This window comes from Fringilla coelebs, assembly GCF_963513975.1.
Source record: "Fringilla coelebs genome assembly, chromosome: 16".
NCBI classification, from domain to species: Eukaryota; Metazoa; Chordata; class Aves; order Passeriformes; family Fringillidae; genus Fringilla; species Fringilla coelebs.
This window is the reverse complement of record NC_140042.1, coordinates 12,915,496-12,943,494: the sequence shown is the minus strand read 5'-3', so window position 1 is coordinate 12,943,494 and position 27,999 is coordinate 12,915,496. Positions and strand designations below refer to the sequence as shown.

At 41.5% G+C, this 27,999-nt stretch overlaps 1 protein-coding gene across 2 annotated transcripts in view; it reads left to right on the top strand.

Annotated features, from left to right (window-relative positions):
* Positions 1–27,999, top strand: part of RBFOX1 (RNA binding fox-1 homolog 1) — a gene marked incomplete at both ends in the record, with an annotated part of 1,149,754 nt that overhangs the window by 265,707 nt on the left and 856,048 nt on the right. For both annotated transcript variants that reach the window (XM_084216436.1, XM_084216434.1), the window contains one exon: positions 7,493–7,525. In XM_084216436.1, the coding sequence (XP_084072562.1) occupies positions 7,493–7,525 (33 nt within the window). The remainder of the gene's footprint in view (positions 1–7,492; positions 7,526–27,999) is intronic.

Sequence of the window (27,999 nt, the reverse complement as noted above, 5' to 3'; positions counted from 1 at the left end):
CCAAAAAATATAAACAAAAGTGATTTGGGGGGAGTGAACTGGGGGGTAAATTATTTCATTAAATGAAGCTGTAATTGGAGGATTATGCCCTGATGTGTAAATGGACCAAAGCTATAATTGTGTGAAAAACTCGTGCCCATTGTCCATCCTGGGTGCAGCCTCTGGGAGGCTCCTGACTGCCCAAGGTCTATCTGTTGAAGGCCTTCAACAAATATCCATTTTTATTCTCTTAACTCTGTCCAGCCTGTGTTCCAGGTGCCCACTCCAAGGCATCAGCACAACCTGGGCAGACTGGGAGTTGTCCCAGCTGCTGTCCCCCAACACAGGTGATGTGACCCTGAGGGTGCAGGGTGTCCCCTACCATGGCACTGCCCAAATTCATCCCAGGGCTGGAATTGTGCAGAACTGAGGGCTGCTGGGGGCTGCCAGCTCACTGCTAATGCAGCTCCTGGGTGGAGTTCATCCCCTGGAGCGTGACCTGGTCTTTGGGAGGCTGATGCTGTGTGAGTGCCTGGCTGCTGCAGGGGGGCAGGGGGATGCAATTTTCGGGGCTAATGATTGTGCTGACCTGATGTCCTCACACAGCTGCTTTCTATTACTGCTGTTAACTGGGCCAGGGCAGGCTCAGGGGACTGGCTCTCTGTAATGAGCTGCTGTGCAATTACAGCACTTACTGCAGGACACCCGGGCTAAATCTGCCTCGTTTTTGCTTCATCATCTATTTTTATATTATTCTGGCATAATGTGGGTATTCCGAAAAATGGGAGTTTATTGCTCCTGGGTGAAATGGATAGTGCTAATAGTGTTGCTGGGTGTGGGGAGGGAATTGTTTCATTGCTGCCTTTTCACTCTGTCCTCTTGCCTTACAAAATTCTTGACACAGGAAAAAAAAAATCAGCAGAGATCTTTTTGTTTATGTTTATATTCCAGTTTTTATTTTTTTCCTTGCTAAATTAAGCAGGAAGCATTAATGTCATTTTTTATCAGGATCCATGGAAAAGCTGTAGTGGCTCAACAGTTTACTTAAAAATGCTTTGTTTACCTTGAATTTAAGATTTAGTTTATTGCAGTTGCATTCTGGATCATGAATTTCTACCATCTAATAAGTGTGAAATCCCACTTTTGCTGACTTCTAGAAATTGCCAAAATTATCATAGGCAGCAGTGCATGCGGATATTTTGCTAAAGGTATGGATAATGTATGTTTAGATTACTTTTAAGAGGACTCAAAGACCATACATTTTATAGCATACAAAACCTGTGTATTTTTTTGTGGCTAACTTATTGTGTATTGATGTTCTCTCTTATTACCTCATTATAAGAGTAATGGAATTTATTCCCAATGTTAAAGAGGAGCCATTTGGCGAGTTCTGTGCAGGTCAGGTTGCTTTGTAAAAGTGAGTTCCAATTTCAAAGAGAAAACCATGTTGTTCTCCAGCTGTTTTATAGCAGGCACACAAATATACAGAATATTTTATGAAAATCATTGCATAAGTTAGGTAGAACAAGTGTTTCAGGGGTTGTTTTCCTTTTTATTTATCTCTTTTAGAGAGTTTATTTTGTTACACTACAGAAATTTAAAAAAATGATATTATGACTGAGACTTCATACATTAAGTGAACTATCCATGATAACTACTCCACATTTTGCAGACTGATTTACAGAGCAAATTTAAATTAAAGATCTTAAAAGGCCAATATTAATTGAGCATCACAAACACTACTAGGATGTAGTTAAGAGCAGATATATTTCTCACCAGCTGCTGAAGTCATTGCCTGTAGACTTACTGAGTTAACAGAAATTTGGAGTAACCTAATGCTGTTATCCATAGCAGTAAATAAACTGGGCAAAATTTAATTAAAGATACATATCTATGAAATATGAGTCTTGATTCCCCCTGTTCTCCCTGCAGCATATTCCATTCATGTATGCCTTTCATAGATTGGATTTTTTTGCTGGGCACTCATGTGTAACAGCCATAGGTTGTTATGTTTAGCCTTGTGGAAGCCCCAGGGAGCTGATCCTGCAGGATATCCCAGGAATTTCTCGCTCTCAGGAGCAGGTGCTGAAGGGGCAGCATTTTACCCTCGCAACTTCTGTGGGGCCCAGGACTTTGCTTTAAAAAAATAAATCTTGGATTTAAAAATGTAGGTGTTCGTTTTCACGTCCCAGGCAAAAATCCATCTGAGAGTTTTATTTTCTGGAGAGTCCCAGTTTGGCTGCCTTGTTTATATTGTGAAGAGAGGAGTTGCTATAAATAAACCTGTTAAATCCTTCATAGACAGTTTAAAAAAAAATATTCAGGGTGTTAATCAAGAAAGATAGTTTTAGGTTAGAACTTGATTTGAGCATTAGTCAGAACCAGGGTAAGAACACAAATGGAAAAGCCCAGCCTTGATGAGTTAACATTTTTGGGTCGAGTCCCACCTTCCTAACACTCAGGAGCTTTGGTGACCACTAAGGATTAGGTTTGTGAAGGGTCATGTAGGGCTTCTTGGTAGGAGTGGGGATGTAAAAGTTCATTTTGCTTCACTTTCCAGAACTGCTTTTAGAAATCAAGGAGGGGGTGAATGAAAACGGATGAATTGGCAAGAACTGCTTCAGCAAGAAGGTGATCTCTCTTGCATGCATATTTTTCTATCCTTTAGAGAGAGAGATTTAAATACATTTAAAGAACAATTTAGATTTATAGCTATATTTATCATGATTACTTCACTAAATTTGGAAAGATGCATTAGAATTCCATGTTTCAAAGGCACGGTGCTTTAGGAAGTGAAATATTACAATATGGTTTGGCTTATTTTTCTAATTTTGTCAACACTAAAAGTGCCAGACAGTACATTGCTGTAGGAGGATAGAATATAAGAAAATAAAGGTAGTGTAGAAAGTAATCTCACCCCTAAGGAGTTGCAGCTGGGCCAATTATCAAAGATCAGGAACAGGCCTGACTTTAACAGGCCACAGCTGTAAGCAGTGAGAAGAAGAGTGCAATAAAAGAGTGGGAAGGTTTGTTGGTTGGTTTGGTTTGATCTTTTTTCTTTTTTTCTTTCTCCTGTTCCTTTTTCCTTTCTGCTGTTGTTTATCACAGTGGAGCAGCGAGATTACAGGTAATTGTGCACACCATGGAGTCAGAGCTGGTGAGGAGCACTTAGCACAGGGCTGGTGTCTTTGCACCCTGTCTTGGTTTGGACAGACAGGTGTCTGCTAGGGAAGGCAGGAGCCTGCCCTGAAACGGAAAGTGTAAACCTCCTCTCTCTGAATTGTTAGAATTTTGAATTTAAGTGGGCTCTCAGCAAAGATATGGGAATAGGAATAACAGTTCTTTATTAGGGAAGAAAATAAAAATAGGAAAAAATGTAATAAAACAAAGAAACATTGCTAGAGTCAGAATACAACTTGACACCCTGTGTGTCAGGGTGGTGGCACAGCCCCATCCCAGGGTGGTGGCACAGTCCCATTACATGGGGGTGGCACAGCCCCATCCCACGGGGGCTCAGCCCTCCTGCAGTGCCAGCTGTGGTTCTGCTGCAGCAGGGATCCTGGAGAAGGGTAAAATTAATAAAATGTCTTTTTTTAGAAAAATTAGGGACAGAAAATGGCCTTCACACTGGGGTGGGTGAGATGGGACGGTGAAATTATCACTCATCTTCAGGCACAGGGTAGATGAGAATCCTGGCTCAGAACATGTACCTTGCAATTTTTTCCTGTTTTATTTTTTCCCTTTGACCTCTGACAAGCGTATTTCTTGTACTTTTAATATAAAGTTGATACTAAATGAGCTGTCCAGTCCCATGTTTGAGGGGCTTTCTTTGTTTAAGACAGTTTATCTCTTTTTGGTAAGGTGTTGTCTTGAGATATGTAATGAATAGTAGCCATTTGCTTCCTGGTTTAGAATGGCAAATATTGTCCTCTGCTCATTCTGGAGAGAGGAACTATGCACAGACCTCAACATAAGACCTTTCTAAATGCTACAAGCAGTAAACATAGTTTAAAAGATTCTTTTTGCAGTGTCATCACCATGTCTATGTTTTTGTCAGTATTTGCAGGATTCCTCGTGTAGAATGTGAAGTTCTTCATTGAGTGCAAGTTGCAGGAATAGCAAAAAAGCCTTTTTTAAAGCTGTTTTCTGTGTCACATCTAGCTTGTAGCACAGGAAGAATAAATTGCATTTTGCTTGGGAAAGTGACATAAACCCAGGGTTTTGTCGTGTCACAGAGGGATTATGGTGAGGGAGACAAGGATCCCTCACCTGAGCCATAATTCCTCCTGGTGCAATTGCTGTGGTTTCAGCTAGGGCATCAAATGTCATGGGGGGAGCAGCAGGAGAGAGAAACTGCTGATCCCTCCTGGGAATCTTGGGGCAGAGCAGTGGATTATTGCAGAAGGGCTCTGCAGAGGGGAGTGAGGTGAGCTAATGATGCCACACCTTGTCTGCAGCCCAGCTCTCCTCTCTGCCCCTCCCGGGCTCTGCCCATTCCCACCTTCTGCAATAATTAACTCATCATGGACACATCACTCCAGGTGCTGCTGACCCAGGATTGCCTGGGGCGGGGGTGAATAAATTGGCTTTGTGTCTCGGGTGGCTTGGCTGCAGATCTTAGCTCTGCTTAAGGAGCTGGAGAGCTGGCAGTGCCTTCTCAGAGGATTTAATTGAGTGATCACACTGTGACACACAGACACTTCCTCAAAAGCCTCGGCAAAGGCTGGCTTGGAACTGCAGCTCTTTGTCACAGCCATTACACTGCTCCCATGTCTTCATTCACTGCTCCTCAAAGGTGACAGGGGATACAGCTGCTGGGCTAGAAATTACAAGTTTCAGGAACAGGGGGGTAGGAGTGAGGGGGAGGAAGGAGTCAGTCATACAGATAGAATAATAATTCACCACTTTAGACGTGTAAATAAAAATCACCGTTAAAACTTTTAGATAATTGTCAGGTCTTCACAGACTAACAACCGTCAGCCCATTAATTTAATGAGTGGTATTTGACCCATAATATTAAATGAATGTGTTTCACTGTTTATTAATAGAACATTAGCTTGAGGAATGCCATTATTTTTAGGTGAAACACTCCATCTTTGTCTCCCTTGGTGTGGCAGTGAGTACACTATCAAAGATCCCAATCCCTCTGGTGTGAGGATCATTTTGCAGAATTCCCAGAATAACTCAGGGTATGTTTGTGCCCCTGTGTCCAGCCTGGGTGCAGATGTTCTCTCAGCTGTGTAGCTCTGGCTGCTGCAGTTTTCAGCAGGAGAACTCTGCTGTGACAGCCTGGCACCCTGACCTGCTGTACCAGGGTCAGCTGCTGCTGCCCTGCTCGACAGAAAGCTCCTCTCTTTGCAGTGTCACTGTGTTATTTGTCACTTTGTTTGATAATTTTTCATTAGTATGCTTGGCCTAAGAATGTGCTAATGGAATTTGATAAAAAGGTAAAGCTGGGAGGAATTGCTAACACAGAGTGTGTTATCCAGGAAGAGATGGATGGGCTTGCAGACTGAAATAAAAGTGAATTAATGTTAGTAATACCGAGGAAAAGGTCATGCTTCTAAGAACTAACTGGAATTCAGCTGCTGAGCAGGGATTTATCAGACAATAACCTGAAGAAGAAAGATAGGGACATAATATGTCCAGTGGTCCAGCTGACCACTGGGTGACTGTAAAGCACCAGGAAGGTACAAAACTATAAAAGAGAAATACAGTCTTTGGACGTGTAAGGTGAATTATTAAAAGAGAAGAGTAATTGCCTTGCAAGGCATTAGTGAGTCCTGGCTGGAACAGTCACATTGTTCAGTCCTTTTCACTTTTCTTGCAAAGCTGATAGAGGGAGAAGATAGGCACCTTTGACTGAGGGTTTAGAGCAGGATTTATGGCAGCTTCAGGAAGCTCCGCTCCAAATTCTGCTGGTTTAAGACAGGTTTTTGGTCTATCCTCTACAATATGTGCTTTTAGTCATTTGCCTCCGAGAAAGATGTAATTAAATTGATATAAGTGGAGTGTAACTCTATGAGTCTATCAGTAGAAAGATGTTTTTGTGAGGGGATGCTACCAGAGTGACCTAAGGGAATGGATGGGATGGCTTTTTTGCATGGTTTGTTTTGGAAAAGAAAAATAACTGCTAACACCAAAAATATTGATGAAGAGGAATGACAACAACAAAAAGGAGATAGGTTGTTTGTAAATAAATAGAATTTAAATAAGGTCAGTTCTGCTTGTGTGAGAGAAATTCTTGAACAGCTTCAAAAATCCCATTAGTGAGAAAGATACACATTTCAAATAGAGCTGAACCTGTGTTTGAATCAGGTTAAATTAAATAACTGTTTGTGATTGCAGGTGCCGTGTTGTGATGTGACAGGAGTTCATTTCCATTCCTAAATTCCTCTGGAATAAGTTTTTGATGAATCCACAGATGTCTTCCATTGAACAGCAGCTCTGCACACAAATTGTCTCCTTTGCTGTGCAGGCTGAGCTCTGTTCAATAAAAACTGCTCTCCTCCACCTTCCCCCAGCCAGGGTGGTGGCTGGGCACTCCTCCTGCTGCTCCTGGGAGCCAGGGAGAGCTGGGGATGTCCTTTAGAAGTGATGATTAACACCAATATAAAGGAAGATCTATTCTCCTGGAGACAGAATTATAGCTAGGTGTCAGTCTGGAATTTGTGAGGAGACTCTTAAGGGCTTTTCAACCTAGTACAGTGGTGGCAATGTTGGGACATAAAATTCTAACAAAGATTTTTGTCTTAAACGTGGTTAAACAACCTTCAGAGTCTAACATGAGCTTGCTAATTTCATGTCTGTTGTTTGACCTAGAGCAGTGTGTATGTGTCTCAAAATGTTTAAGTTGCTTTAATATAAATGATGAATTTCTCTCTGTTGCCAGCAGTGGATTTTGTGCAGTTTTTCATAGCAGTTGACTTTGTATTTCCCTGGTGTTGGACACTGACCTGAGCTCAGTGTAGCCCTTGAGGGGCAGAGAACTCATTGATATTTGTGCTTCAGGGCAGCTTTGGCTGCTGGAAGTCAGCCCTGGAGCTCCCAGGTGGCCAAACCCTGGGTACCTGAGCCCAGCAGATTGTCCCTAGTGAGAAGGATCTGGTAAAACTTCCTTTGTCCCACTCCATGTGCTGCTTCTACCACTGTGGAACTCAACTCTTTCCAAAGAATATCCTGGGAATTGTGTCTGGGTTGGAAAGATTATTGGTTGCATTGCTCCTCATCAACAAATTAAAAATTAGTAGAAATAGAAACATATTTTCCCAGTTCTCTTTTGGTGGGTTTCCTGGATTTTTACCCAAAATTCCTGAATTTTACTGTTTTAATTTATGCCTGGTTTTGCCTTCTGATGTGCATGAGAAGAGAAGTGTCAGTGTGAAAGACAGTTCTCCTTAGTTCTGTTCCCTCAAGCCATGAGAGCCAATTGATGTCAGTTACCTCAAAAGCCAATTAATCCCACTCCTGTTTTGTTGGATCAATACTAATGCATTTTTCCTGTAATTTTCAGGTTTTGACATCGCTGGATGCCAGCAAAGCTGAGGTAGGAAATTCTCTCTTATACTGGTGGAATGTTAAATAGCTCTCTGTGCTTCTGAGAGAGGGGCCAGCTTGCTTACAATTTTGGGGTGAAAGTTCAAGTTACTTCAGGATGGCATTTGTGCTGCTTCTAGTGCTTAATGAGCCAATCTTTGGAAATTTGCTCGTGGTATAACAATATTTAAGCTCATAAAGCCCTTCTAGGAAAGTTTTGCCATTGTGCATGTCTTTCTGAAGGTTTCCATGGCATCAAAACCACACAATTCAGAGGTTTGTTCAGTGTGGGTTTTATTTCCCACCCCCAGAAGGTGCAAGCTGACCTTGCTCTGTGCCCTTCCCTTTTTCTCCTTTGATATAAGTGGACTGTAACTCTATGAGTCTTTCAGTAGAAAGACATTTTTGTTTGGGGATGCTCCCAGAGCGACCAAAGGGAATGCCAGCAGGGGATGGATTATTTTGCATGGTTTATTTTGGCTCCTCAGCCAGGCAGGCTTGTACCTGCTGCAGAGGTGGTTCTGGGGCTTGGCACGTGTTCTGTCCACCTGCACACGAGCTGCTCTGCCTCTCTCTTCTTGTGCAACGTGCCATGAGCTGCTGGAACAGGCTGGAGCATGGAAGAGCAGCTGGATTTTGTGCTGAGTTCTCATTGAGTTCTGGAGAGCCATCAGCAGTGTTGTGCCTTAGGTGCTTGACATTGCTGCAGGTTAACTCGGCCCTTTTGGACTCACATTTATTTTGTCAGCTTCCCTCTTGATGTGTGAGTATTTCTGAATGGTCTGGAGGTGTTCTTAGAGGTGAAAACATCCCAATTATTGGAGTGTGTTTGGAGTAACTGACTGCTAAAGAGAAGTGGCAGTCCTTTGTGAGCACAAATGTGTTTCAATGCATTTTCCTCTCCTGAACAAGTCTCTGAACTTGTAATGACTGGCAGATATTTTAATTTGGTGCACAGTGCCCGAGTCATTTATTTGTAACATCAGTTGGAAGCTCAGAGTGTTCCTTGTGAAACCCTTCTCAGACTCACAGTAGGGAATTTGTGGTGTGCTCCAAAGCTCATGTTTAACTGTGACAAAATGTGTAGGTGACTCTAACTGCTGGATAAATTTTTAATATGAACCTTTGGTAAATTAAATTGCATTATTAAAGAGGATAGATAAACTGTGCTAGTTACTTCAAAGAACAAGAACATGAGTTCACTTGCATACTGCAAAAGAATGAGATCATTCATTTTTATTTAGATTGAGACTGTAATATCAGTGTTCAATTTAGCTGGTCTGATTCAATTGCATACTTGGCTTGTCTCAGGGAGTTTCAGGAGTAGGATTTGTATCTGTTTTTTCCCTGTTGCACTGTTCAAATGTTTGGTGCTGTTCTATCAAGAGCCAGCTAATAGTCATCTTCAGTTTCTCATTTTGTAATGGGATTTTGGGGGCTGAGATTTGTGGGTACTGCTATTGGCTCTGCTGCCTTCTATACAGTCTGTTTTCTTATTTATTTGTCAAATGTTCTCATGTACAATTTTCTCTCATGTGTGTAAAATTCTGGGAATATTGCAAGTTTTTGCATTGGCAGTTGAATTGATTTGTTTGTTTGGTACTCTGTTGATTCCAAAACCTTGAGTTGGCACATTTGGTTGTTCTCTAAGCTGAGGTTTGTGCCCCAGCCTGTGGGGCTGCTGACTTTGTAGGCACAGATCTGTGTGTGAGAGCTTATGGCTGGGTGCTGTTTCTCCCATTCATGAAAGTGCTCAGAAGGATTGCCAAAGTTTCCCAATACTGAGCAAATCTGAATTGGAGGTAGATGGTAATTAAATATTTTCCTTAATCAGGGCATTAATATTGTTGGGAAATAGTCTGACTGAGTTCAGTGGAGTAGCTCACATAAAATAACAAATAAAAGAATAACAGGCATGCAGAACTGGTTGGTTGATTTTCAGCTTGAGGGAAATGATTCCTTTGAGATGATGGCAAGCTTCCCAGGTTTGCTTCCTGAAAGCCACATGGGCACAGTTCTGGTGGGGCTTGAGGCCTTACAGAACTGTGGGGACGACAGGACACACAGCACATTTCCTCAGCTTTGGGAAGAGTGGCCCTGAGTTTTGCCTGATTTGATTTGATTTTGCTTTACGTTTGGGTCTTCATGAACAGTTCTGAGAAAGATACAACCCCAGATGCCCTTGTCCTGCCTTAGCTTTGTGTCAGGTCCTGTCTATTAGAGCTCCTCTGTTTGCTGCTGGAGTGCTTGTGTGGAAGCTCTCTGCTCTGCTTTTGAATAAAAAACCACTTAGATTTGTTTTCTAAAATCTTTTATCAGAGCCTCTACTCTGCTCTTGAACTGTTGATCTGAGTAGTCTTGAAATTTGTTTATTCCTTTTTCTTTGTTCTTAGGTGACACTGCTGTGTTCCCTTACTAAATTTTGTATGAGGTCTGGATGAGAACTTAGTGTGTTTGTGCAGCTACTGAGTGTTTTAGGAGGATACAAACCAGCGGGGTTTTTTCTAAATGCTGGTTTGCCACATAGCACCACAGAGATGAGAACATCTAGAGGAACCTGTCAAGTGATCCCAGGACCCTCCTTCCATCATTTAACACAAAGGGACAACAAATAGTGACAGAGTCAAAGCTGTAGGCAGCAAAGCCTTCCAAAAATAATTGCCAAATCTGCCCACACCGTGTCTGTAAGGGTCATAGTCTTGTAAATAAGCAAGTTAGAGGCACCTTAAAAAGGAATAACTTATGCATAGGTAGTCAAACACAAAGATTTTATCACAGCTTACCCTGGGTTCTTGTTCAAACCCAGATTAGCAGTTTCTGTCAATATTATTACAAAATGGGCCTGAGATCAGTGTCAAATACAGCTGCACGCTGTAGCAATTCCCATAACACACAATAAAATAAGTTTTCATGTAATTTGCTGGAACAACAGTGTGAGGAATGCCTTTTTTCCATTCTGCTACCTTTATCTATTACAGGTATATGGCATCTAGTTCTTTTATTGTTTTTTGTATGTACATTTTCCCCCATGAAAAGATGTCTCATTCAGCAAACTATTTGACTTTCCAGAGTGTTCTTCCTTCTAATTAGCAGTGAGAATAAATGATCTTTATGTTAGGCAAAGCATAATTTCTTTTCCTTTTTTTGAAGCAAATGGTGTTACCAAAATAGAACAGAGAAAGCTTGTTGTGGTTCCTCTTTTCCTCTGCAATATTTGAATAAATGATACAGTGAAGTTCAAGGCCTTCTTGTGAGAAGTGAGAGGTCATGCCTGATTGAAACACAAGTTCAGCAGAACTGTGTGCTAGCTCTCTGCCTGCTTTAATGGGAGGAATGTCAAGGCAGCCTATTTTTCACTCTCATAAAGGAAAGGGTGCCAATATGTCTCAATAAAATGGAATCAAAATCAGTTCAAAGCCCAAGGAGGTTATTAAATCACAGTTTACAGGAAACCTCAGAACGATAAGGAGAATCTGGCTCTGATGATAACAAAAGTGTGGCTGATTTATCCAGTGATCCATGGGGTCCTTGATGACCAAGGAAATGTCCCTGATGTGGCAGGGACAGGGCAGGCTGGGGGGCAGCGTGCTCAGAAAAGGCCAGCACGTGGATTCCCTCCTTCCACCCTCTGCTGCTCCCTGGGAGGGGTGGACAGAGAAGAGAATCATCTGGCAGGACTGACAATTTCCTTGGTTTTGGTTTGTACAATGTGTATGAAAACCCTGTCTGTGGCAGGAAATGTGGTTGTGTGAGTGATGTGAGTGATGCACGGTGTCCCTGGCAGATATGGCCTGAGAGCCACCATGGAGGGGTGTGAGGGAGCTGGGGGGGCTCATCCTGGAGAAAAGGAGACTCAGGGCTGCCCTCATCACTCCCTACACCCCCATGAAAGGTGGCTGTGCTCAGCTGGGCTGGGCTCTTTCTGCAGCAGCACTGACAGAACCAGAGCACACAGCCTGAGCTGCACCAAGGGTTGCAGGTTGGATACATACATTGGTTAATTTAGGTTGGAAATCAGGAAAAGGTTTTTTACAGAAAGGTGATAAAGTTCTGGAATGTTCTGCCCGGGGAGGTGGTGGAGTCCCCATCCCTGGGTGTGTTTAACAAAGCCTGGATGTGGCACTGGGGGCCAGGGTGGAGTTGAGGTGTCGGGGCTGGGTTGGACTCAATGGTCTTGAAGGTCTCTTCCAACCCTGTGATTCTGTGATTCTGTGAAGGCTTTGTGCTGGCTGATATCCTTGTCTGCTTGCCTTGCACTGCTCCTGGGGGCCCCCAGCCCATCAGGCTGTGCTGCACACTCTGCCCAGGCTCTGACACACTCTGGAGGTGATGCAGAACAAGAGAAATGAAGGAACCTCCTGGTGAGGCAGCAGCAGAGCTGGGATCTCACTGCCAGCAGGACCATACCTGCTTCTGTCGCCTGCTCCTGGTGCCAGGATGAACAAATTCCTTTTGGAAAAGGAGTCAGGGAGGTGTGTGTGTGTAAACAGAGAGCAGAGCCTGCTCAGGAAATGTGCCTCTACCAATATTGTCCTGACTGCTTTGATGCTTTGCAGTGTGCTCTGCTCCTGCTAGACTTATCATTCTTTCTGCTAGCTCATGAGGAATTTTTAAATCCTGTTGGCTGTCTGATTGATTTCTATGGGAAAACTATGATATCAGTGGGAACTTTATCTGGGGAGAGGTGAATGCTTGGCTGGATGCTGTCAGGGTAAATTGCAGGTGCTGTATTAAAACCCCACAGCAGATAAAAACATGTCACTCAGCTCCCTCCCCTCCCTGCCCTACTTTATTCTCCCCAGCACACTTAACATGCAAGGACCTCGTGTGCCATCACTGCAGGGGATGTGTGTGCTCAGGACAGGAGACATTTCCATTTCTATTTTCAGGTTGTTTTTCAGGATGAGTGAGTGGATTACAGCTTCTCCCCGTTCTGGTGCATCAATACTTTGCATCAGCCACAGCTTTTGCTTGGAGCTGTGCATTGTTAATCTTATCCAGCTCTGTATTCCCTCTTCCCTCCAAGTGGATTGAGGCATGGAGTGATCAATCATGATGACTAATAAAGGATTGGCTGTTAGTGTTTTTTAAAGTTCCTATCTTTAGGATCCTTAGCAAGAAAATACTTGCTTCTGAAGAAAATGACATATCTATAGGAGCATAGCATAAAGCTTTCCTTATAGTCATAATTTTGATTATTTTAAGTTGTTTAAAATCTCTGTAGTTTGTAGTGGGACTTCAGAATTTATCAAAAGGATATTTATTGCAGTGAGATTGTAATTTTTGCTTGGTCTGTTGAAATCACTTTAGATTTGGCTAAATCAAACCGTCACAAATTGTGTATAAATAGGTACCAGTAGTTTTTCTTAAAAAGATAATTGCAAGGGTGCCATAATTCTGCATTATATAACTAAGAATATTTATAATTTCAAGTGTAAATCAAGACATAGAAACGAAAATTTAATTTTCAAACTTTTAGAACTGAATAGCTGTGTGCACAAATTGGGATTTTGATGTCATGCCTTCAGTTGTTTCCAGTAAAAAGCATTTTTCAATCATGCAAGCTGATTAAGGGCCTGAGCTCCCAGTGAAAGGTGTCTCTGGGTAACTCAGTGTCCCTTATAAATCCTGCTGAGCACCTTCTGTGTCTTCAGATCCCCAATAAAGCCTTGATTGGCAGTGATGGGAGCTCCCAGCCGGAGCAATTATCCTGACAAGTTAATATGGACATTGCAAACGTGGCAGGAAGGAAATTCATGGCACTGGGTGACCCTCAGCTGTGCCTGGGGTGCAGCCCCCCCTGAACACACCAAATATCTGCCTTCATCAGGATTTGATGCATTCCCCTCCAACTTTTATTTCCAAAAGGCAGAATCATGTCTTCCTTTTATAGTTTTGAGGTTTAACCACGTTAACTACATATAGATGTAAAAGGACTGCACAAAATGGATGGAGAAGTGGATACAAAGTTTTCATCCATTTTTAACTTGAGCATGAATTTCTAGGATTGTGCTCCTTCCCTCTGAAATGCTGTGCAGTAATTTTAAGCTGTGCAGTGTGAGAGACAGTCTTGCTGTAGCTGCTACTGTAAAACCTAATTTGCTGCATAAAATATGAGAGCTATAGTGAAATATGAGCCTGGAGAGCAACTCTTTTGATCTTGAGTAGTCAAAAGGTTGGCATGTATAATGGTATGAAAATAAATGATGTCAAAACTGTAGGATATAATTTATGGTTTGGGGACTACTTTACTCATGGAAGCAGAAGCTTCTACCACTGAAAAGCAAGTAGTTCAAAAAAGATAATGAATGGAAATTACAAACCTTCATAAACCCCCAGATAGATTGAATTGTGCAATTCATCAGTTTAGACACAACCAGTTGTCTAATTTACTGCTTATATATTATGAAATAGAGCATTTATAATATATAAATGATTGGAACTTGAGCCTTCATTTTGCATTTCTTTAAATAAGTACTAGGCTTTAATTGTCATCCAGTATGGCAAGGACTTGGACACATAAATCATCTCAGGCCAAGTGACAAAAGCCTGGGTCTTGTAGGCTTTTAAAAAGGTGCTTTTTGAGGTGTGCCAGCACAGCCTGAAGAGTGCCCAGGTGTGTCATGGTGCTCCTAGGACAGGGATCACAAAACAAGAGCAGAATATTTGTGGAGTGAAATCTTTATGGCTCTGATACCATGCAGGCTCTCTGTTGCCTACACAGGCTTTAGACTTGGGATATTTTTTTAAAATATATGTATGAAAAATGGTCCGTGGACTAATTCAGTTACCTCCATTTGCTTCATTTAGAGTTGGACAACCTTCCTCAATAAAATCTCTGTCTCTGCAAACAGAGATAGAGGTTTTGGGGGTTTGGTTGCTGGGTTTTGTTTTAGTTTGGTTTTTTTTGCTAGTTTGGTTTGGTTTTTCTAGATTTTTTTCCCCCTGCTTTTTTCTTCTTATTTGTTTGGGTTTTTTGGCTTTTTTTTTTTTTTTTTTGAGCCTCTATCTTTCTTTTGAGCTCTGCTTTGTCTTCTCTTTTGTCCTCCTGTCACCCAAAGGCTGCTCAGTCCTTTGGGGGTGGCTCCAGGGCTGTTCACAGACAGGGGGACCCAAGGCTGGCGTGGTGTGTGACAGCGTTCGCAGGGTCCCAGGATGAGGGAAGAGATGAGAGTCTTGACTCCATGTTTCAGAAGGCTGATTTATTATTTTATGATATATTATATTAAAAACTATACTAAAAGAACAGAAAGAAGGATTTCATCAGAAGGCTGGCTAAGAATAGAAAAGGAATGAATAACAAAGGTTTGTGTCTGAGACAGTCTGGACAACTGGACTGTGATTGACCATTAATTAGAAACAACCACATGAGACCAATCCCAGATCCACCTGCTGCATCCCACAGCAGCAAACAATCATTGTTTGCATTTTGTTCCTGAGGCTTCTCAGCTTCTCAGGAGGAAAAATCCTAAAGAAATGATTTTTCATAAAATGTCATGTCTGCAGTGGTGTTGGGTGTCACTGCCCTCTGCAGAGTGAGCTCCTGCAGGGGAATTGTTGTACCCAGAGCTCCCCAGCCCTGAAGTGGCTCTTTGGATTCAACCACTGAGCCTGGACCTGGAATTCTCCCCCAAGGATCTAAAGATTGCATCCCCACCAGCAACCCCCACACACCCAGATCTGTTTGGACAGGACTCCAGGGGAATTCTGAAAGAAATGAGATTTCATAATGACAGCTGTGAGCCATCCTGCATGGCTTTTCTGTGGGTGCAGCTATAAACACACACATTTCATGGACCTGTGTCTCCAGAATGTGTTTCAGTAAAGTGCATCAGGAATTTGATGGTGACAGAAGTGAATATAAGCTTGTCTCACTAAAGGGTTGGTATTGACCTGAAAGTGCACTTTGTTTATTGATTCTGTTTCTTACTTCCCTTCCACATCCTCTTGCTGAATGCTGTAAGTTTTCCCTGCCTGTGGGAGAACCTGGATGTGTTTTGATGAAGGTTTTAAAGGTGCTGCATTAATCACACTTCTGGCAGTCCTCAGTTGTGGATTTCAGGAGTATCACACTGTCACAGCTCTAGATGAGCCATATTGATCTTGATGATTAAATCAGCTAAAGGAAACTTGATTTCTAAGGGAAAACTTAATATTCTCAAAGCCCAAATGTCTCCTTAATATTTATAGGTGAAGAAAGTTGATCCAATACCTTTGTTCTCTGATTATTACAGTGAGCAACAACACTCAGTTCAGATTCTCATCACAGTGATGGGATGTAGTAATATAGAAATTCCTGTGTATGTGTTCTCAATCATGTGAATATGCAGAGGTAACTTTTTTCTTCTATCATGGCCAGGCAGGAAGATAAATAGGTAAAAATGTGTATGTGTTTAAGCAATAAAGTTGGTTTAATGGTTCTTGGGGAAAAATTTCCTGTGGTACACAGAGTAGTGACTTGATTGAACAGGACAGAATCATGCAGTTCAATTAATGTGCAAATATGTGTTCACTGAACTTTCATTCCATTTATCACATGGAAATGGGGTCATTTTTTATCTCTGTATTATGTATATGACATCTTAGTTTGCTTCTTGCATGCTGCTATGGGGAAAATAGCAATGTGGCACAGCAGAGGCAAAAAGAATTGGAGATAAATTCCTCAGCTGTCGCAAACATATTTAAGTAGATCTTTGTTTGAAGATAAATCTCTTCCTTCTGCAAGGACTAACATTCAGAAGGCCTTTGCATGCTCTTCCCATTAAAATTGGATGTATTCCTTGGCTGTGAGCTGGGAAAAATCATGGGCAGCAATTGTCATGTTTATGAAGTACATGGTTAAAAAAAGAAGTGTACTTACAGAAAAACATCAAAAGCAAGTTTTAGCTGGAAGTGCATTAATATTAACCATTAGCTGTTTAAAATAAGGAGCCAGATATTTCAGAGTAACTTTTTTCTAATTCTTACCAAGGTTTTCTTCCATCCTCAGGCCTGGTGAAATTTGTTTGGGGACTTTTCTCATTCCTTTGACTAATTGTTGTAAATCAGGTGAGCAGGAGTACAGGTGGTTACTCAGTTCTTACACTGAAAACCTATACTGGAAATTCTGTTAGTAAAAAGTAGAGTGAATAAACTTCTGCCTCTTATTTTATTTCTATAATTGGTGAAAAAAAAAAAGTTTTATTTTCTCTTGTGGAACAAAGATTTACAGCAGCAAGGGTAAAAGATAAAATTTCACGAGTACAATATAAATTAGTGTGATAAAAATTCCTTTCTTAAGAGCCTGTAAGAATACTGGAAGGTGGTTAAGAATTTCATTGTTCAGTTTCACTGAGAGTCTAAAGACAAGACCTTTTGGCTGACATGGGCAGCTGTAAAAATTAAAGAGTAGCTGAATTCCACATGGAATTGTAGTATTTGCAGGCGAGGCTTATAACCTTTAAACAAAGCACAGGCCAAATTCTCTGCCAGGGAAATTGGCAGAGCTTCATAAACTTTAATGGAGCTGGGCCTTAATGGAACTGTGCCAGCTTTGAGGAGCAGTGAACGTGATCTCAGTTTAGGTAGGAGGTGGCAGAAGCTGAGGGAGAGAAAGAGGAGTTTAAATTGTTAATAATCAGTCCCCACAGGTCAATTTTAAATAGGAAAAGGTCTCAGCCTGGGAACTGCAGTGTCTGGTCAAAATTAGATATCTTTCCATCAGATATTTTGTTCAACGCCTTGAATTTATATGTGAAAATGCAGGAAAAAATTGATTTCTTATCAATTAAACCTGTACTGTTGCTTAACATTGTGCCCAAAATGAGCAAAAGAGATTTTTTTGGGAAAAGTTTCTGAATGGAATGTGAGGAGTTTGGAGCAAACCATAAACTCCACAGCAGGGCAAAGGGAAATGTTTCCATTGGTACAAACACATTGGTGCAGCACTTAGAGGGTATGAGGGGTTTATGTTGATGGGAAATAATGTCTTTATAAAGATAGATGTTCATAGGTGATATCTGTTCACAGATAAAGCAATTGTGAGCCAAGCAGCATCAACACTCCCTGCAAAGGTAAATACCCAGAACTATGAGTGGGTGTTTGGGGGCAGTGTCTGTTTGGTTCATTCTTTTGACTGAAGTACTAAAATATTTTGCTTTCCCATTCACGTTTACCAGCCACCAAACATGTTTAGGAAACACGTGTTCTGTACAAACCCAGGGAGGGTTTGATTTAAAACTGCTGTGGTTGCTTGGAGAAATGAAACTGCTGTGGTTGCTTGGAGAAATGTTCATGTTGCTCCAATAGGGAAGAGAAAATCAGCATGGCTCTCCATCTCCTGCTTTGCCTGAGCTGGGGAAGGTGGACAGCAGTACCTGCAGTGGTGTAGCTGCTTCAGGGGGAACAAAGAGAGAAGGTGCTGCCCAGCACTGCAGAGGAGAAAAGAGAGGAGCAGACCTGGGAGAGACTCTGGAGTGCTGAGGAGAGGTGGAGCTGAGGAGCACTGGGTGAAACAGAGCCTTTCTCCTCCCCAACATAATTTCAGTTTCTGGTCTGATAAAGAGTTTTCAATTACTTGTAATGGGGAGGTGGTTTATTCACTTTATAATGAATTACTGGCGTATGATGAATTATTTGCTGAATGACTAAAATGTTCTAACTAAAGGACATTATCTGTTGTATTGAGTTTATAATTTTGGGACTAGGCTAAAATCTTCAGAATCATCTTCACAGGGTTTCTATAACAGAGTAACTCTCCCAGCAGTTGGTTTGAAAATTGCTCTCCTTGCTGTATCTCATTTTCTTCTTCCTTAGTGCCCTTTGTTCCCAAAGGCCATAGTCAATGTCCTGAGTAGGATTTGAAGAATTCAGAGTAGATCCAAACCATCTAGAGAAGCTCAAAGAGTCCAATCTTTTAAATTCTGTTACATTTTAATGCAGACTTTACATTCTTACACTTCAAACATAACACAAGAATTTCTTTCCTGCTCTGGATTCTGTGAATATCTTTTGCTGTAACTTCTCTGGGGAGGCAGAGCAGCTCCCAGCTGAACAGCTCTTCACATTCAGCAGGACTTCTGAAAAGATGAAATTGAAAACAGCCTCGTGTTTGAGCTCTGGATGATTTATTCTGACAAATAACACAAGGGCATCTCCAGATAAACACAGATGATTACATGTTGGTAAAGCCACCGATTGTCAGGAGGCCAGAATAATGTTCTAGGAGGAAATATCTGCGGTGTTTAATGAATTTTGAAGCATCACTACAAAACCTGTGTTACAAAACTGCATCTTAAATCAATACTGAGAGCATGCTGAATTGATGAAATCAGCGTTCAAGTGCTGAGCTATGTTCATCACTTCAGTTTGTCTTGCATGGACTTGGGAATGCAATTGGATATTGGTTGTACTTTTCAGAAGAGAAGCCCTGGAGCAAGTTAGGGCCTAGATTTACCTAAACTGAAAGCTGAACCAAACAGACAGAGTAATTTAATCCTGTTTCTGTTATGCTTTTAATAAATACTTTATTCATCATGCCATGTACTCCACCATGGTTCTTCTCAGAGCAGTGTTTTAGGAGAGATCCTCCAGAAGGAGAAGAGTTAATGGCACTGACAAATATTCCTGAATGTGGCTGTAACTATCAGAAATTTTGGTTTATGGCTCTTTACTTAATGCTTTAAATGCTAAATTAAAGGAGCCATTGAGAGTAGTGAAATGTGTCTTTTCTAATAATTATAAGAGCATTATGGCAGAGAGGATGTGACAGTTTGGAAACCATAAAAGCCATTAATTCAGCTGCCTCTCCCAGAGGTGATGGGTCTCTAATTCCTTATCACCCCCAGCCAGTGCCGCTCTGCCACAAGGAGCAGGTGCCTTCACCTCAGCTTCTAGGCTGAAAAATTGCATCTCAAATATCTCCAGACCTTCATCTCCTGAGCAGGAATGATAATATGGAAAATTGAAGTGTTTGGTTTATGTCACCCAACACTTAAAATCAAAAACAAACAAACAAACCCCCAAATAAAACAAATTAAAAAATTCCCCTTGCCTTTTACAGAATGACGTAAAGTGAAGACCTATGATTGCATTTTGATTAAAAGTAATTACAAGTAACCTTAATTAGCTCCTGATCCCGTGAGTTTAGGGGAATGCTCTATTTAAAATGAACTAATGCAAAAAATTTTAATACTTCCATAATAAACAAGAATGATTTTTTTTATTCATACTTTCCTCATATTTAAGAGTAAAGAACTCTCAAACATTAAATCAGGTATAAAAAGCCTGGAAGAACACTGGAACCATCAGGAACCTCGTTGTCATCATTCCCATAACTGGTTTGAAACATGGCATTTTCATGGATAGGTAACCATTTACTTTCTACATGAGTTGCTGTGATAAGAATTTATTACAGGACCTCAGGGAAATGTTGTTACATCTATTAAAAAAAAGTTACCATTAATTTTGTAGAATTAGAACATCGATTTAATTTGGCCTCCTTTAATTGATGTTAGGCAGCTTGGGAACGGATGTCCTCACTTTGTAAATGCACTTAATCACTTCTTGCTACAAAACCTTGAACATAATTTTTCCAATCAGAGCTGACAGTTGTAGGGTTAAAGCTCAACACTAATAAATTCACAGGGACTAGATACTGTACTACCTGCTCTCCTTCTTCAAAACACCGGCACTGCAAAGCAAGTCTGAATAATTTTAATTAGATAATCTCACTATGCGTTCTTTTCCTAAATAAATTTTATTTGCTCCTGTTAGCACAGTAATTCAATTTGCTGCTGTTTGTCTTCTTGGGGAAAAAAAATAAATCCTTGTGTGTTTGTAGGGCTGCCAGCTGGTGCAGAGTGCAGAACAGAGGGGCTGGGACTGGATGGCAATTTGGGTGGCATTTCTGAGGGCAAAGGGGCTCTGGCAGCCTGTGGGCAAAGGTCAGGCAGGTCACAAAATCAAATACCAACATGCCCAGGTTAATGTGGCACTGCCAGGGAATGACATGGAAACAATCTCTTTGAAAATGACTCTGCTTCTTCTCGTTGTGGTCCTTCTCCAACATTCTCTATTTCACTTGGAGAATAAAAGATTTGGGTGTGAGGTGGTTTAATGACTTATTTCTGACGTTTTCCCTGGAGATCGTGGCCCAGGTAAGAATGAGCTGTTGCTTGGGGGAAGAAATAAGAACTCCAGAAGTCCTTTTCCTCCAAAATACCACTTTGCACTGAAGTGATTTCCCTCTCATTGTTAGTCCTGTTTACAATTTCCTTGGCACCAGGGAGGAGCAGCTGGATAAGAGGGCAAAAAAGGCTTTTGTCTTGGAAAATCTCATATAGTCAAAAATGGAGATTTCCTTTCTTTTTTTCCACAGCCAGTAGAGCGGTGAAAAATTTCTGTGGCAGCTTTTCAGGCTATTTTTAGGTTGCCCACCTTTTTTTCTATACTACTGATGAAGAAAAGTTTTGGTTATCCATCCTGGATAACCCTCTGCTGCTTCAGCTCTGTTTCTCAAACACAATTGTTGGGCTTTTCTCCTCGAGTCTCGGTGGGATTTCCCCTGTGGAAGAAGAAAGCAATCTCTCAAGTCACTGTGAGTTTCTATGTGTATTTTAGTTTAGTTTTAGATTCCAGAAATTGGGGTAGGGGTGCTCCATGCCTCTCCTGAGCTGGCAATGGGAGCTCATCAAAATGCCAAGCTCAATTCTTCCCTCAGTTCTCACAAAAAACTGAGGCGGGTAGATTAGAGGAAATCTGTGAAAATCAAAAACATGTTTAATAATTCAAAATTGGATGAATGAGTAACTAAGCAGACCTTGAAGCTGAGGCCTTTCAAAGACAGAACAACAGAAGCTGACCATGTACATGAACTGGTCTGTGGACTTCCTTTTCCATTAAGCTTTAGAAATTTTTGTTTTATCTAAGGTCAAGATTAGTTGGGTGTTCAGTTCAGTGACTTGAAGACTGCTCTGTAAATAAATAGCAAAGAGAGGCTTCTAATTGTACATTTTCTTTTAGAACTGTTTGGTTTTTTTAGTAAAATCATATTTTTTCATTAAAAATATTGCAAATTTTGTATTTTCCTGCCTTAGAATAAGGAAAACAAATTGTTTCAGCTGTATAAATGAGAATAAGCAGCTTTATTCCCTGAGTGATCATAGCACATCTCAGGTAAATGCATTAGTAGGCACTTTTAAATGATGAATGTAAAATACTAAATAGATGAAAGCCCTGTGAAAACTGTTTTGGCTTACTACATAATTAGGGTGTGTTTTATCTTTGCACCATTCAGAATTTCATTCAAACTTTTGAACATATTGACCACTGTCAAATTTATCACTCCTCTTTTCCCCGTTTGCTTTTCACACGTAACTTTGAATGTTCTCACTTGTCTAGGGCTGCAGATAAGCTCAGCTGATGAGTGAAGGAATGAGGCAGATGATGCTTTAAATGCATAGATATTTTCCTTTCAAAGAGGAGGATTAGGGAAGGACTTTTCATTCAAATCCTGTTGATCCAGAGCAGGCAGTGTGGTGTTGATAACTGATGAGTTGAGGGTGGCTGTTCTGCTTTCTCTGGAATATTCCAACTTCTGAAGGTCTCAGAAGCTTGGAGGTGCAGTGGGGCATAATTCTTTGTGCTGTGCACGTGGTTAAAAGCAGCAGATATTTATGATCCTTCAATTAATGGAATTTTTGATGGGATGGGGGGGTTTCCCTGTGTACACATCTTTGTGTACACAGCTCATCAGCATCACCCCTTCACACCAGGCACAATCTGCTTTTTAGCAGTTCCCTGACTAGGCTAGCTCATTTCCAAGGAAAACCCAACCTATGAAGTTTGTTTTGGTCTGTTTTGCTCCCAATATATTTAAAACAATAGTCTGTGAGGAATAGATCATCTGCTGGCCTCTATCTGAGAATAATCCAGCTGCTACATGGCAATGTGAGAACTGAACATCTCTTTAAGCCCTGGTATATCCATAAACACATCTTTTCAGTTATTGACTGATTTTGACCTCCTGTATCAACTTCCCTGTGCCAGTGAGGGAACACTGTTAATTTTAATACAAATATATTGCTGTTTGCAAAGACAGGGAGTTTTTAACACTGTAAAATTGAGATCATTGTTCTGTCATGCTCACCTGAAGTATCTGCTTTTCATGGTGTTCAGAGACAGCTCACCTTATTGCTTATCTCAAAAATCAGTTTTAAGTGCATTCCTATATCGATCTGATTTAATACAGGACTGTACTGGGATATCATCACTATGCAATCTATCCTGAGGGTTGTATTTAATTGGCTCTGCAAAGTCTGCATTTCTCTGGGCTGACCTTTCTATTTTTATTCTAAATATTTATCTTTGGAGTCAGTAGCCTGCACTGACCATTTCACTGATGAAACTGAGGACAGCTTGCAATCCCCTTGTTGACATTTGTATTTAACCTCTGACTTTTCAAAGGAAATTCATTAGTGCCTATACAGCTTCCAGTAGTTCATTTTACTTTTCTTAATCATGCAGCAAGGCCACCTCTCCTAGATCCACAGCCAACTGTTTAGTGCAGTTTTTAATGAGCTACAACACCTTTGGGGAAGCTCATCTCCAGGGTTAGCTTCAGGCACGAGCAAGCCAGGTAATTTCAAGGGCTGTAAACTGATGAGGGCAGCAAAATCCCAGTTTTAGACAAGCCAGAACTTTGCTGGTGCTGCTCCCTTGCTCCCTGTGCTGGTGGAGAGGCTTGGGCACTGCATGGCTCATCCAGCTCTGTCCCCTCCTGCTCCTGAGCCGTGTCCTTGGGAGGACAGGAGGCTGCAGGGACGATCCATCCCTCCTGAGATGGAGCAGGGCTGGCAGGCAGATGCTGGAGTCCCATTCTGCTCAGCTTTCCCAGCTCAGCTGGGCAGATGCTTGTCTTTCACATGGGCAGTCACAGGGAAAGGCACATTCAACAGGATTGTGATATTTCCCAGACACAGACAGCGTTTTCCAGCTTTCCTGGGGGAGAAAAAGGGTTGATGAAACCAGCCTGCCAAAGGTGTGAAATAGATTTTGTCTCTGTTGAGGTGAAATTTTGAAATGCATTTTGGTCTGTTCCACAAAAGCCTGATGATTATCTTCCTGCTCAAGGCAAACCTGGGTTCAGGTGTCATCTCTAAGCTGCAAGTGAGTTTGTGCCAAACCTGTCCCCTCCTGGAAAGTGTCACAGCTCTTAATCACCCCAGCCCTGATTAACACTGGGACCCCCTTGGCAGGAGCAGAGAGGAAAAGCCCCTGGAGGTTCCTTCCGAGAATGAGCCACGTTGTTCTGCACCAGCTGGGAGGAGCTGCCCCATCCCACCCCACTCTCACCAGGCTGCTGTGGGTCAGCTCAGGGGGATAATGCAATATTTTCACATCCTTCCCTTTAAACACCCTGCTCTCGTGCCTGTGGCTGCCCCAAAAGGCAGGGCTTGGAGCAGCTCCTAACAGAACTTGCCAGTGTAGCTCCTTTTTAGCTCAGAAATCTGGGGCTTGAGGTTTCAATTCCCACTTCTCAGATCCTGGCTATCCCTGTGGAGTCCCTGAAGAGTGATTTTCCTGGAGTTCTTCCCTGAGCTCTCTGAAGCAGAGGGGAAGACAGCTGGGTTCTCTGCTTTAATTAGACTGAGGAAGCTGCTCATAAAAGGGTGGAAAAGGGAGCAGAAATCAGCCAGCCTCTTAGTGGAAATGCTGCATGCATAATGCTGGGAGGGAATGGGTATAGTTAAATCTGAATAGTTAAACAAGCCAAAGAGTTGTCAGTTGGTTTTTTTTCCCCCCCTCTTTGCAAATTTCCCTGGTAACAGCCAGGCAAGCTGGTGATTCAGAACATGGTTCCATTTATTTGGTCAAAAAGTGATGAGAGTCGTAAATATTTCAGAGGGATCTGTGCTAAGTTCCCTCTGCTGTGACTCATAAGGATTTGGATTATTATGATGAAAACATTTGTAAAGTTATTGTGTTTCTTTTCATCGAGAAAGGTTCACTTGTGAATCCCTGCTAGGACTGCATTTCCCACTGCTTATCTTTATTTCTCCAGGGTTTTAAGTGTTAGTCACCATATCAGGGCACTAAAACACAGCCTGGTGCTGGGGTGACAGCATGGAAAATGAATGCTAATATTCACATCATGTATGGACTGACAATATTAGCATCAGGCAGAAATAGAAATTTTACCAAAAAAAAAAACAAAAAGAAAAAGGAAGTTAAGCAAGTTTGTTCTGAATATCTATACAATTCACAGTGTAATACAACTTCTGGGTGACTGAGGGGGGTGGACATATGTGTAAATAAAGGAAGGAAGATACATTAACCAAATAGTAACCCAAATATTTATTTCTGCAAATAAATATGAAAATATTATTTTCAAACTTGCGGGAAAATTCTAGAATGAAGCTCACTGCTCATAAAATGGGCACCACGCAGTGGAGCAGCAGAACCAGTCCAGGCTAGAGAACCCAGCACACTTTTTTAGCTGCTGTTTAAAGTCTGGTTTGGGGTGGGGGATAGTAGAATAAATTCTGCCTGCTGAGGTATCATTATTGCTGCTGTTAATGAAGAGATGGGACTGCTTTTGGGCTAAGAGGGATTTATTGCTCAGAGGGTGTGAGATCTATGAGGGCAAGCAGTTGGCCACAGCTCAGGAGTAGTCACAGGCTCTTTGTTAGAAGGTAATATATAATTTCTAGTTTAATGGACAGTTGCTAGAAGGTTTATTTTGCTTTTCTGACATCTCACCTTTGCTTAATTTTGCTGCACTGCAGATACTTTTGCCTAATGGGCTTCTGTCACACACACAAATGCTTCTGTTATAACTTCTAAACTCCCAGCTAACTCTACACATAACCCTACACCATAAACCCTTCACCTTCTTATCAATGCAGTTCCTCACTTACCTAAGGGATATTCTTATTTACAACCACAGAAACACAAGTTTATGATTTTTCTGCTTAGTGTCTGTGTATTTGATTTTTACACCAATCTCAGCTTTGTCTAAGGCTGCAGATCAAACCTTCTTGTATCTCTGGGAGTTTTGGTTTTTTTTCTGATTCCCACCCTGCATTCAGCCCCCGGTGCTGGATGCACTCTGTTTGCCCTGGAGGAGCAGAGTTCTCATTCTGGGCTGGGTGCTGCTCCTGTGCCTGGGGGTTCACCAGTGCAAAGGCTCTGCAGACACAGGGAGCTCCCAGTTAATGCAGGAGCTTCCCATGGAGCCAGTTCAGGAGCAGAGGAGAGGCAATCACAGCATGAGAGCAGCTCTCTGCATTTCCAGGGCTCTGTCTGAGCTCTGCAGGAGCTGCTGGGTCACTGGCATCCCCACTGCCATCCTGTGTGCTTCTTCCCAGGGGATGAAGAACTCACAGGGGCTTTAAAACCTGAACCACCTCTGTGACTGGGCTAAAATTTGCTATACTTGTGCCAGAATTTGCTATATTTGTGCCAGAACCATTTCTGTTCGGAAGGCAGGAAGCTCCTTTACAGTCCTGCTCTAAAAAAAATTTAAAAACCCCAAAACTTGACCTTTCTCCCCTCATTATTTCATAAACTCTTCTAAATCAGAGACAAGTTAACTAAGATAACATGCATATTAGGGGCTCTATCTTTTATATAAATATAACCCAGTTTTATAATTATTATAATTATATTAATGATTTATATATGATTTATATTTATATCATTATATTAACGATAATTATTATCATTATATTAATCAATAATATTAATGTAGTTAAATGTTATTGATTAGCATGTTTCTGCTTTGCAGTGCTCTGTGGGGAAGGACCTGGAGACCTCTTTCCCCTGAGTCACTGAACTCAGCCTCATCACAGACAATATTTAGATATTTGTGTTTGATATATTTTGTAAATGTTCATGAATCTACAAAGGGCAAGGAGTTGAACACCAAGCAGGCACTTGTGGAAGGAATACACTAATAAGCAACTAAAGTATTTCTTTATCTTTCAGTTATATTGCCTCTTAGGATACAACAAGATTAGAGAACAAAAAATCAACTGTTGATATTCAAGAATCAGGGTTTTATTCAGTAAATGATTCAATAATCCACAGCTAGTTAAAATTCAATTTAAAATTCACCACAGAATTTTTGCTTCAGTGTTCTCAATTTTAAAGTTATTTTTAACTACTATAAAAAGCCCAGTGAAATCTTTTGGGAATAATTTAATCCTTAAAGCTTCTCTCACTTCTTTAAACCTAGAAACAAGAGAGAAGCACCCTGTGAGCAGGAAGGGGCTGCTTGTAGAGCTCTGCATCCTCACTACAGACTGCACTGAAAATCATGGCCAGGCAATATTGCTATGTAGAGGGCAGGAAAAAGACTTTTATTGAGATGCTTCTAGAACAATGAGTTATAGAATAATATGTATGATATTAATATATGTAATATATGGATTATATTATTATATTATGTGTCTGTGTGTGACGCCTGAAGATTTTAGCTTTGATATGTTTGAGATGCTGTACTGCATTAGTGTGTAACTCTGAACACCAAGGTATTGGATTTGCTGGGAATGTCCCAATGAAGGCAGGAATGATGAATCTGACTCCATGTGCTCAGAAGGCTCATTTATTACTTTATTACACTATATTATATTAAAGAATGCTATACTATACTAAAGAACAGAACACTAAACTATACTAAAGAATGCAGAAAGGATACTCACAGAATGCTAAAAATAATGAAAAACTCGTGACTCTCTCCAGAGCCCTGACACATCTTGGCCCTGACTGGCCAAAGAGTGAAAACAACTCCCAGCAGAATGCAATGGAACAATCACCTGTGGGTGAACAATCTCCAAACACATTCCACATGAGCACAGCACAGGAGAAGCAAATGAGATAAGAATTGCTTTCCTTTTCTCTGAGGCTTCTCAGCTTCCCAGGAGAAAATCCTGGGTGAAGGGATTTTTTGAGAGAATGTGAATGCCACACCAAGGCATGATGTATAGATAAATATCAATCTAAAAATACAATATAATTGTTCTGCCTCACCACATCCTTCCCTTTGGAGTTCATTGCACCAGCTGAGCTCTTCACAGCACCCCCAGCCCTGATCCCTGTGAGGACACAGAGTGCCAGCCCTTCCCTGGGCCATGCTGGGCCAGCTCTGCCAGGGTTTGTTCCTCTCTCCCAGCCCAGCCTTGGGACACTGAGCTCCACAGACCCACTCCTTCAACTCCTGAATGCTTCCTCATTCTACAAGTGGGTGTAGAATACCCCCTTGTATTTATTACTCAGAGAGACATCAATCTAACATAATGTAATGAAGCTCCAAGGGACTTCTCTGGGAGGCATCCCAGCAGAAATGTGCATGGCATACGTGGTTGTAGCTGCAGCTAATTCCAGGTCTGCCTTGGGTGTGCAGAGCCTGGCAGAGCTCACACAAGGTCACTGCTCCCTGCCCCTCCTCACTGGCTCAGTGCATCAGGAATCTGTGCAGAACTGGGTTCTACTATGAATTCCTTT